Source organism: Macaca fascicularis, chromosome 11 (genome assembly GCF_037993035.2).
Source record: "Macaca fascicularis isolate 582-1 chromosome 11, T2T-MFA8v1.1".
Taxonomy (NCBI): domain Eukaryota; kingdom Metazoa; phylum Chordata; class Mammalia; order Primates; family Cercopithecidae; genus Macaca; species Macaca fascicularis.
In genome coordinates this window covers 131,073,203-131,085,223 of record NC_088385.1, presented here as the reverse complement: position 1 = coordinate 131,085,223, position 12,021 = coordinate 131,073,203, and the positions used below count along the sequence as shown (strand labels likewise).

Here is a 12,021-nt window from a genome sequence, read left to right as displayed (position 1 = left end):
CCCGTGGCCCTCCCCCAGGGCCCAGAGAAGTGGGTGCGGGGCGGTGGCCTCTCCCCCAGGAATGAGGCATCAAGGTCGACGGACTTAGACCACCCTGGGCCCCCAGGCTAGGAAGATGCATGGCCCCAGAGTCAGAATGGGCACCATGGCAACCCCGGCTACCCTGGGAGCCGAAGTGGCTGGGGAGCAGGAAGTAGAAGCGTCACAGAGAAAGCGGCCCCCGGGGAGGAGGACCCAGCAGACATAGAAAGGGGAGAAGACAGGAGCACACGCCTGTGGCCCCAGAGAGAGTGGCAGCCCAGACACCGCCAGCTCCCCACCACTGAGAGCCGCAGAGTCCCTACAGCTTTCCTGTAAGTCCCCACTCCTTAAGCCATCTCAAAAGAGCTTTTGTTCCTTGCAGTTAAATGAACTCTTAAGACAACATGGCCCCGGGGAAACAGCAGTTTCCAGTTCTCGTTTACAGAGTCAGTAACCATTGTCTAAAGGACCTGAAGTTATGGCATAATCAAAGAGTTCCAACCAAGTTAGTCCATACTGCTCTGTGGCTCCCATGCCCCTGGCCCCGTCAGGGGTTACAGGAAAGCCACCTGATGGTTTTTGCAAGAGCTAATTCTGCCCTAGGAGCCCACTTCCCATGAGCTAGCAGAGTAAACATGGTTCAGGTCTCCCCTGCCATAGACCCCAGGTCTCAACGGAGAAAGTGGAAGAGAAACTTCTGTATCCACCCTCAGAGGTGTTACGACATGGGCAGTGCACAGACAGGAAATATTTTTGGCAGGCTGCCTTTCAAACATGGCCTGGCCCATTGAGGCCCACGCTATGCCTATCCCTTTGACTTGGAGGTGGCTCAGGGAGAGAAATCCTAAGTGAGAGGCTGTGGATCCCTGATGAGCTGACGGTACCTTGTCCCGCCCGCTCATTCACTTCATCTGCGTCCTGGAACTTGGTCACTTGTGTGAACAAGGTGGAGCGGTCCAGCGGCCAGCCATTCTTTCGGCAGGTGGCCTGCACCAGCGCCGTGAGGTAGGACTCAGGGATGTGCAGCCCCGAGAGCCACATCACGCTGGGCTCACCCTCGGTGACCTGGAGAGAAGACAGGGCAAGTGCTGGGAGCCTGGGGCTGCCATCCAATGCCAGGTCAAAGCTGGCCTGGAAGTTAGTTTATGATAAAAGACGTATTTCACCTGAGTGGCAAAAGATGGCGTTGGCACAAGTGGCCACCCATTTGAGAAAAACAATCTGGACTGCCACAGTCCAGGTAGATCAAAGATTTAGATATAAAAATAAAACCACAAAAGTACTGGGCCACATCCCCAGTGAATGCTTTCATATCATGGAGTAGGAAATACAAAGCCCAGGATAACAAAGAAAAGCCTTATAGGTTTGACTACGTAAAAATGTAAAGCTTTTCTGCGGAAAAAATAATGTAAGCAAAGTCAAGACTTATGACAAGCTGGGAGAAATACAGACCAAGGGCTAATTTCTTTGATTTGCAAAGAGCTCTTAACCATCAGTGAAACGATGGAGACCTTACTAAAAATGAAATCCAGATACAAAAGGACAATTCACAGAAAAAGCCAACACGAAATATCTGTAAAGCATGCGAAATACACTCAGGCTCACCATAATTAAAGAAATGCAAAGCAAAACAATGAGATCTTATTTTCACCTATCAGGGAGACAGAGATCCAAAATGTTAAGAACACAGTGTTGCAGAGGGGTGAGGAAAGAAGCACGCTCGTACACTGTGGTTTCAGCCTTTCTAAGAACCAGCCAACAAGAGCTATCAAAATTTAAAATGCACACGCTCTTTGATCCAACTCTTCCACTGTCAGAATTTATCCGTGGAATACACCCCTATGCATATTCATAGACATGTGCGCCAGAATGTTATTCGTATTAGCAAAATATATATATATATGGTAACCACCTAAATGTAGACAGTTACCATATTTTCAGGATACAGAAGGAAGAGAAAGGATATGGAACATTTGTACAATGGCATACTCTAAAAAAGAATGAGCTTGCTTTCTGTGTACTAATATGGAACAAGTGCCAAGATATACGCTTAGATAAAATAATCGGGTATGCATAGTATGCTTCAGAGTCTTCAAAAGAAAAAAGAAAAGGAAAAACGGAAGATACAGATATGCTTGTAAGAATCTCAGACCATTTCCAGAGCACCCAGTAAACTCTAACAGAGGTTACTGCTGGGACATGGAAAGAGGGGCTTGGGAGGTGGTTTGAGGGAGTCTAGGTTGACACTTGAATCGGCAGACAGAGAGGAGGTAGTAACGTGCCTCTTACCCACAACATGTACTGGCTGAACCGCCGCAGGAAGTAGACCATCCAGTTTCCAAGGGACTTTAAGGTATCAGGAGCAAGCCTTCTCCAGATATTAGGGATCTGCCCGATAAAAAGAGACCTGGCCACATCGTCTAACTCATTGCTCATTCCAACTTCTCCAGCTAAGGCCTATTTAGAATCAAGAGCAATGGGCAAGACTCGATCAGAACCCCGGGTGCCACATGTCTAGGCAGTAATCTACGCATGAGAGACAGGCTCACCCTTTGAAGTTCAGCCAGAGACTTGGTCATCCGGACCACAAGCTTGTTGAAGCGTTCCAGCTCCTGCAGGAGCACCACCGAAGTGGGGGAGATTCCTGTTCCAAGGCGCTTCCTCACTTGGTCCAAGTCAAAGACTTTGGGCATCTTGTTTTCTATGTCTTTGGCCACTTGGCCAATATAATCATCGCGGCTGATGCCACTGCTGGATTCCCCTAAAACCAGGACACATTTCAGAGAAAGCAAGGCATCCATGTGTAGAACTGGAGCCTCCTGAGCCTTGCGGTTCTGGGAAAGGCATCAGCAATGTGGGAGAGCTACAAGAAGCAATCGTAAAACCCCACTCAAACTAATGAAGTCCTCCGGAGTAAGACTTTACCTGTCTGAGGCTGCAGCTCCAGCAGGTGAGCCCACATGTCTCGAGCCGCCTGTGTGTAATAGCCAATCTCAGCATTGGAGTGGAGACCAAACACTTCTGGCGTGTTGGCAAGCGGGAGGGCCTCAATGGCTTCTGCAATCAAGAGAACAACGGAGGTGGCACTGTCCAGCCACCTGTGCTTTCTCAGGGCCCACAGCCTCAAAGTCCCCAGACATGCAAGACTAATTTCTACTGTTTAGAGGGTGACTTTTTTTTTTTTTTTTTTGGAGACAGGGTCTTACTCAGTCACCCAGGCTGGAGTGCACTGACGTGCATTGATCACTACAGCCTCGACCTCCTGGGCTCAAGCATTTCTCCCATCTCAGCCTCCCAAGTAGCTGGTACTACAGGTGTTCACTACCACACTCGACTAATTTTTTTATTGTTTTTTGTTTAATTTTTTGTTTTTGTTTTTGTTTTGATTTTTTATTTTTTTGTAGAGATGGGATCTTGCTTGGTGGCCCAGGCTGGTCTTGAACTTCTCGGCTCAAGCGATCTGCCCTTCTTGGCCTTCCAAAGAAGGGATTACAGGTGCGAGTCACCATAACTAGCCAATGACGTTTTTAATATAAAAATTCTACACTACCGCACCCAGTCCAGCCGTATATTCATCTTTTCTGAAAAAGTCTCAGTGAGCTTCACTGTGGCCACTCTGCCCTTCCAGGTGGACCCTGATTTATTTACCATCATTGCAGGATGGGAAATCTGAACTCTATCAGCTCTGCAGCCAGGAATTGTCTGCCAAGCCACCTAACAGGCTTAACAGACCACACCTGACCAGCCAAGGAGCCCCACCAGGAGAGGAGCCAGTTGAAATGTATGGTCTCCCTTAGCAAAAGCCTTGAAAATCTTTTCATGTCTGAGAAATCTCACCAACAAATTTCTCCTTTTCATCACCAACAGGGATTTTGTAGTCCACTTCCTTGTTCCGGAAGAAGTGGAATGGCTGGAAAGTATCAAAAATGAAGTCCCCCAGGTACTCATCCATGTAGATGGTCAGGATGCGGCGATCAAAGCTGTCGATGGCCCGTCCTCCATACATGACCTGAAATTAGAGGGCCTGAGAGCCAGCCAGGAGCTCAGAACCTACTGTGTGCACCCTGGGGGCCCGGGGCCAGAGGCGCACCCAGGGTCAAGAGACGCCTACAGCCTGGCTGCTGCAAGGCTCGAACCTGTTGACTTGCATAGCCTTTTGGGCCACTGTTCACACAATTGATCTGGGGCTTTGCTGGCTTCCCAAGGGATAGGGCCCAAAGCAATAAGAAGCCCTCGGGAAGTGTTGGTAGCCCCTGTGCAGCAAGTAAAGTCCCCCAAACACATCAAACAAACAGCCAAAGAAGCCAGCAGCTGCTGCTGTCTTTGGAATTGATGTCACTGCTTGAGCCGTGTGCAGACCACCGGGGAAGCTTCCTGTGAGCTCTGTACACAGCGACAGTGGAAGCAAGGGGCTAGAGGATGCCTAGCCTGGATCCCCAGCCATGGATCCAGCTCAGGGAACCTCTGTGTGAATAGAGCTCACTTAGGACAAATAACAACTGGGTGAGAGCAGAGAGAATGTCACAGAGACCCAAGGGGAACAGGGGCAGAAGAGGCTGGCTCTGAGGGCTCAGAGGAAAATAGGGGCACAAGGTCACAGCTCTGTAGCCCTAGAGGCACCTGCAGAAGGATCCCCGGTCACCCCTACCTCTCCAATTAGGTACTTGAGGCTGCCCCACGGGATCCTCGGGTCCTGTTGCTGGAAGGCTTTCGTTAAGTACGTGTTCAGAATTTCCATGCAGACCTTAAAAGAAGAGAACACACTCAGTTACAATGAAACCCACCAAGCTGTTCACATTCTGACACTTTTCTGAAAAGGCTGCTGGGAACGGCGCAACCCTGCTGTGGTTGAACTCAGAGGAAAGTCGGGGAGGAAGCAGCCACCTAAGGAAGCGATTTCCAAGGAGAAGCAGCCACTGTCACCTGGAAGTCAGACTCATTGAAGTCATAGTACACGTTCCAGCCAATCTTCCCAAACTTCCTTCTCTCCTGCACCACAGCATGAAAGAATGCTAGCACGTAGACCAGCGGCTTGAAGGCAGGGTGCGGGCACTGGTCCAGCATTTCGTGAGAGATCTTGAAGTAAGTTGCCCTCATGTTGAGTTTCAGCCCATTGGGCGGCTCAGTGACAACCTTCAGAAGAGAAGAAAACGCACAGTGATGGAGACCGCAGGCCCACAAGCTTGGAAGAGTGTGCACAGTGCAGGCACTGCGCTTTCCTTCCTCTCTGCAGAGCCATCTGTCTGAGACCTCCGATAGCTAAAGTCTCTTGTCCAGGGCCCAGGCTAAGAAGTTAAAGGACTAGATGTTTTAGCTCTCAGGGTCAAGGATCAAGGGTCTTTGACCTTCCTCTGAACCATGAGATCCTTTACTGTAGAATGAAAGTCAAGTCTTCCCTCCACCTCCCCAGAGAGAGAGAGACGGGGAATGACAAAACCTTTCCAAAAGAATTTGCTGGAGAATAAATTAAATGGGGCATGTAAACCACCTGAAACTTCTGCAGTCAGCACTAGAGAACTGCAGGCTATGGGGTGGTGGGGGGGGTGGCGGTGGGGGCATGAAGTTTATGAAAAGCAGCCTAGATACTGTTAGGGACACATGCAGAATTGGTAGAGATAGGCCTGGGAGTCACAAACACCACCTAGGACAGCAGCCCCCTCTAAAGAGAGAGAGAAATGGGATGAGAAGGGTTTCAACCGCGAGGTTTCAACTGCAGCCTGAGGTTTATTTCTACACAGACACATGCACACCCTGGCCCCACAGCAATATGGTGGTGGTCTGGGAAGCTGGGTGCTGGGCATGTTGGTGTCCATCCTGAAGCCAGACCTTTAGGGACTTCTGCAGAATCCCAATGGGGAAGCCCTTGGTGGGGTCCGTGGTGAGCCACAGGCGGAAGTCTGGGTGGGGCTTGGTGATCCTCTCCAAGGACTTCTCCAGATCTTTCAGCCACTTGACCAGGAGGTGGCAGTTCTGCAGCATCAGCCACTGCCCGCGAGCCACCGCAGTCTCCAGCAGCTGCAGGGCCACCTGCGCCAGGGGAGAGGGAGGAGGAGAGGGGGGAGTTGGCATCCAAACCCAACCCCGTGCTCTCCAGAGACCCACTCCACCCCACAGAAAGGTGATGGCCAGCTCCAGCAGCAGCCAAAAGCAAGCCAAGGATCTAGGAGCTACAGGAGGAGCCTTCAAATAAACCATCTTTTAGAAACCCCATGGGCCCCGTGGGTGCACTGAGCTGGTCACACACAGCCTGGAAGATGGGTTAGCATTTTGCACTCATCAGCCCCCCGGCCCTAGAAACCCCAGCTTCTCCCACACAGTCGCTCCTGTCCGGAGGACTCCTGAGCAGGGCTGCAACAGACCAGCTAAAGCCCACCAGGAAGTAGGGATTGTCCTGGCCACTGTAAGATCTTCAGGGCCCTAGGCCTGGAAAACAATCACCATGTCCCCTCCCAAATGTAATTCAAGCACAAACAAGCTAAACACCCAAATCAAGCCTTGGTTTCTGAAATGGCTTAAAACACATGAGCGCTGATGTTACAATAGCTTCTTTCAGTGTTGTGGTTGAGAGAGCTGGCCCGCCTTGCTGGTGCCCAGGGCTTGCCTCCCGGGCCATCCAGCATGGGTATGGCCATCCTCATCTCACCCAGGGGCTTTCAGCAGCAGAGGGGCTTACCCAAAGCCTTGCAGTTCATAGCAAAGCCAGGACTGGCAGTCAGCTCCCTCTGACCCCAACATGCATGCCTGCGACCATCACACTTGCTGACGCACAGGCTTTTCCCGCAAGCTTTGTCCCACATTGTACTGAACTTGCGTAGCAAGTTCTAGCAGGGAGCACTGTGATGCAGAGAGGCAAGACCTCAGCAAAGAAAGCTCTCTGGCTCAGAAGGACAGGAGGATTTGCACGACAGTTCTGTCCTGAATGGTCCTGGGCTCAGCCTCTCTCAACCCACTCCCTTGGCCATGCAATTGGGGCCATCATAATTCTGATCTGCAATGAGGCTGTTCAGGGACTAAGGAAGGTAAGGACTGTGTGTGAAAGGGCTTTGAAGACGGCACAGCCTGGGCACTGTGGCTCATGCCTGTGATCCCATTTTGGGAGGCTGAAGTGGGAGGATCGCTTGAGTCCAGGAGTTCAAGACCACCCAGGGCAACATGGTGACGTGTTTGTATTTTTCTCTACAGAAAATACAAAAAACATTAGCCAGGCATGGTGATGCGTGCCTGTAGTCCCAGCTGCTACTGGGGAGGCTGAGGCAGGACGATCACTTAACAGTCAGGAGGTCGAGGCTGCAGCGAGCTATGTTCGTAACACTGCACTCCAGCCTGGGTCACAGAGTAAAAAGAAAAGAAAAAGGAAAAAAAGCACAGCACCACGATCACAACACAAGGTTGTGAAATCATAACTATTATTGTCATCTACGCAGTGTTTCATTACTGCTGCTTTGCTCGGAAATGCATCCAACTTATTGTGGCGTGACACTCTCAGCTTAAATCCAGGTTAGCTCCTCCTTAGCAGACACCAGGGACCTCCCCTAAATGTAGAGCTTGTTCCTTTCAGCCACAAATTACCTTTTCTTGACCTTGACCCATTGCAAGGAATTTGAGGCGATTTCCTCCAAAACCACTTCGCTCTGCTAATTTCATAAGATCACTGGCAGGGTCAGAGCCAGGACTCAGGATAAACACAATGGGCGAATTTGGAGTGCTCTGCTCAAAAATAGCTTCAAAGCTGATCATTGGGGGCTGTACATACCTGGTGAAAGAAACACAGTCAGAAAACTGCCCCGGGAGGACAGCTCCAGACCAGGGGCTGGTCTGTCTGATCAGTGCTGCCTCCTCCAGTGTCCAGAACCCTCTGACCCCTCCCCTGGGATAGCTCTTTGCAGTCTTCCCTGTTTTAGATCCTAGTTTCTATGCACATCTCCCACCCTGATGGGGAACTCCTGTATCCCCTGCACGCTCGATTCAGTTGGTTTGTGCCGAGCTGGGCACCTCAGCTTGCCCTCCAGGTGGGCGTGCCCATGGCACAAAACCCTGAGGCTCCACAGGTGTGTCCTGAATGGTCCACATCTTGAATTTTGAGTTTTGTGTGTGGGTTTTTTCTTTTTCTTTTTCTTTTTTAATTGAGAGATATAATTTCACTCTGTTGCCCAGGCTGGAGTACAGTGGTACTATCATAGCTCACTGCAGCCTCAAACTCTCAGGCTCAAGCCATCCTCCCACCTCAGCTTCCTTAGTAGCTTGACTACAGGTGTGCGCCACCACAGCTGGCTCATTTTTTTTATTATTTTTTATTTTTTAGAGGCAGTATCTCGCTATATTGCCCAGGCTGGTCTCAAACTCCTGGCCTCAAGCGATCCTCCCACATCAGCCTCCTGAAGTGCTGGGATTACAGGTATGAGCCACTGCACCTGACCCAGACGTGCGTTTTAAAATTCATTGCCAACACAAAGATACTGGGATATTTCAGGTAAAAATCTGAAGTCCTAGCTTCTTTCAGAGTCAGAGGATCCAGCCACTGTGGGTTCCCAGTGGAACATGGTATCAGTCAGCAGGAGCTAAGGGCAGCTGCCCAGGGACCAGGACTCCACCCAGCCTCATCACTCACTGTCATGGCCTACTGGCTGCAAGGGCACATCTGAGCTGCAGTCCCACGCTCTCTGCCTGGCTTTGTACCCCATGCTAGAGCAACATTGTCCAGTGTGACGGCCATGAGGCACACGCAGCGACTCAGCACTTAAAATGTGGCTGGCCCCAATTGAGATGTGCTGTAAGTGTGAATTCACACAGGATTTTGAAGACTTAATACCAAAAAAAGCATGTAAGATGTCTCAATCATGTTCATACTGATTATACATTTAAATGATAATTTTAATATATTCATTTAAATAAAATATATTACAATTAATTGCGCCCATTTCTTTTCTAATGGAGCTACTAGAACTTTTGAAACTGCATATGTGGCTCACATTGAATTTCTTGTGACTAGCGCTGTTCTAGAATATTGAAGAATTCTAGAATATTGGCTATGGAATATTGTCCAGACAGGGTGGCGACAGCTGTCACGGGAGCTGGTCAGCCTCTGCTTTCTTTGAGCCCAAGGTGGGAGGATGCTGGCGATCCCACCCCACGAAAAGTGGCAAATCAACAAAACGACACACTTACTTCTCTCCCATTGTTACAGTCACATAGTCAGTCACTGCCCGATAGACCCGATCCACACGGAAACAGCGCAAAATAAGCAATTTCTGGAAAGGGGTGATGTTGTTATCGTAACCCAAGGGGAATGGAAACTGCTCCAGTGAATCCAGGTCATACCACTGGGAAAAGCAAAGAATATTCATTGTGGCATCAACTCAGAAATGACATAGGTCCCCATTTGTGTGTGAAGGTGGCAAAAGCCACTGGAAAGGGATGAGAATCTATAGGTGTAGTAACTGAAGGCCACCTGGTCAGATCTGTCATTCTCTACCCCCAAAGACTATGACATTCAGAAAGGAGAAACTGAGTCTTATTCACTAAGTGCCCATCAAGGGACATGGTACATGGTAGATGCCCAACAACTATTTCTGGGATGGATGGGTCGGTAGGTAGATGGATGGGTGGGTGCATGCATGGGTGGATGGATGGATGAGTAGGTGGGTGGGTGGGTGGGCGAATGGGTAGATGAATGGGTAGGTGGGTCAATGGATGGATGGGTGGCTGGGTGGGTAGGAGGGTGGATGGATACAGGGATGAATGGATGGATGGATGGATGGATGAGTAGGTGGGTGGGCGGGCAGATGGGTAGATGAATGGGTAGGTGGGTAAATGGATGGATGGATGGATGGATGGGTGGGTGGGTAGGTGGGTGGATGGATACAGGGATGAATGGATGGATGAATGGATGGATGAGTAGGTGGGTGGGTGGGTGGATGGGTAGATGAATGGGTAGGTGGGTAAATAGATGGATGGATGGGTGTGTGGGTAGGTAGGTGGATGGATACAGGGATGAATGAATGGATGGATGGATGGATGAGTAGGTGGGTGGGCGGGTGGATGGGTAGATGAATGGGTAGGTGGGTAAATGGATGGATGGGTGGGTGGGTGGGTAGGTGGGTGGATGGATACAGGGATGAATGGATGGATGGATGGATGAGTAGGTGGGTGGGCGGGCGGATGGGTAGATGAATGGGTAGGTGGGTAAATGGATGGATGGGTAGATGGGTGGGTAGGTGGGTGGATGGATACAGGGATGGATGGATGGATGGATGGATGGATGGATGGATGGATGGATGGACGGACGGACGGACAGGTAGATGATTGGATCTCCCATACAACTAGCTGAATTAGCCAAAGGAGGATTCCAATCAGGGGGTTAGAGGGCATCAATTACACACTAATGGGTTACTCAAAGGAGTGTCTTCTCTTAAGGGGTTGGGCCACAGTTGAGGTTTAGAGATTATTGACATGTGGGGAAGGAGAGGAGGAGAAAGGGAGCATGGGCTCACCTCCTGCCAGACAGTCTGGTTATTCTCAACATCATCAGGAAGTCGCCCAAAGCTGTCTGAAAACATTTCTGATAAAAGAATGATATCTTCCCATCCTTGGTCAGACAACCAAGCGCAGGGCTTTTTTCTTCTGCTTTTCTCCAGGGAAATGTTTCCTAATCACAACGGAAGAGAAGCAAACAGCCGTTGTGCTGCCAACACAAAGCAGGCAACTCTGCTTTGACTTCTCTCACTTTTGGGGAAAAGTCCACTTCTCAAGAAGGAGACTGGAAAGAGGAAGTGGCCCGGGCTTGCCCTCGTCACCGCCAGTGACACCAACTAGGCGCTCAGTGTAGCATCCAGCTTCCAGCCTCAGGGTGGCCCCGAGACAGAGGCTGGCTGCTCCGCGTTCAACCAGAGCCTTTTCGGAGGCTGGAATGATCAACTGGAATAGTGAAAAATGCAGTGCTGTTGGGAGCCAAGTTTTAAGGCGAATTTTTGTGATTGTCTGTTTTAATGGACAAACTTATATACACGTATCGTGTGGGCAAGGAGATGGGAGGAATGAAGCTAGGCAAATTCATTACCTTTTAGAAAGAAATCTAATTCTTCTTGAGGGACTCTCCCTTCTGCTTGTTCTATCTTGATGGTCATATTAAAAGAAAAGAGTAGCTTGTGCCTCTCAAACAGCCCTGGAGGGAAACATCAGACGAGCATTGATTTCTTTAAAAACCTGAGTTTCGTACGCATGCTGTGCTTAAATGTAAGAGAAATGAAACACTCAAAGTGTATGGCTGCATTTAGCCCTCTCTGCACCCCATGTCCATGACTATCTAAGTGCACAAAAGATAAGCTCAGTTCCTAGGTCATGCCCCAGTCTGTAGTGACATGCTCCTGTATGTAACGGAAATGGCTGTGTCTACAGGAGGTAAAATCACACCGTCCTGGGAAAAGGAAAAGCCAGCGAGGGGCAGTACAGTTGGGGCTCAGAGCCACCCTCTCAACCGAAGGCAGGTTGTTTGCCTGACTCCATGGCATTCGTGTCCATTAGAGTCTAGGAGAGGTGTTGGCAAACCTTCTGCAAAGGGCCACATAGTAAATATTTTTGGCTTTGGAAGCTAGATGGTCATAAGCACTCAACTACACCACTATAGTGCAAAAGCAACCATAGACAATATGTATACTAATGGATATGGTCCTGTTCCAATAAAACTTTATTTACAAAAGCAGGCAGTGGGCCAGATTTGGATGCTGGCTAGGGGTTTGCCAACCTCTACTGCAGAGGACATACTCCATCAACAGACTCTTTATTGATGGATGCAAAATACCAGCTTTCTTCTTTTTTGCTTTTTAACAGAAGACATGTGTTCCTGGAAAATAAAATTGTGTAAGTCAAAATTTGTAATTTGAATTCTACTTCATATGTGTTAGGAGGGTTGGCTACTTAAGTGAGTCCTATAGAAACAATCTCTTTTCTGCCCAACTGTTAAGGGCTAAATTATATTTCTCCAAACTTCATATGTTGAAGCCC

The 12,021-nt window shown here is 49.4% G+C and overlaps 1 protein-coding gene across 1 annotated transcript in view; it reads right to left on the bottom strand.

Annotated features, from left to right (window-relative positions):
- DNAH10 (dynein axonemal heavy chain 10) overlaps positions 1-12,021 on the bottom strand; it is a 176,708-nt gene that overhangs the window by 1,269 nt on the left and 163,418 nt on the right. The window contains exons 66-77 of the mRNA XM_045366751.3: positions 11,078-11,182; positions 10,512-10,666; positions 9,187-9,341; positions 7,591-7,774; positions 5,848-6,048; positions 4,945-5,154; positions 4,670-4,765; positions 3,859-4,030; positions 2,947-3,078; positions 2,571-2,782; positions 2,311-2,478; positions 906-1,086 (exon numbers count right to left, since the gene is read on the bottom strand). Coding sequence (XP_045222686.2) covers positions 906-1,086; positions 2,311-2,478; positions 2,571-2,782; positions 2,947-3,078; positions 3,859-4,030; positions 4,670-4,765; positions 4,945-5,154; positions 5,848-6,048; positions 7,591-7,774; positions 9,187-9,341; positions 10,512-10,666; positions 11,078-11,182 — 1,971 coding nt within the window. The remainder of the gene's footprint in view (positions 1-905; positions 1,087-2,310; positions 2,479-2,570; positions 2,783-2,946; positions 3,079-3,858; positions 4,031-4,669; positions 4,766-4,944; positions 5,155-5,847; positions 6,049-7,590; positions 7,775-9,186; positions 9,342-10,511; positions 10,667-11,077; positions 11,183-12,021) is intronic.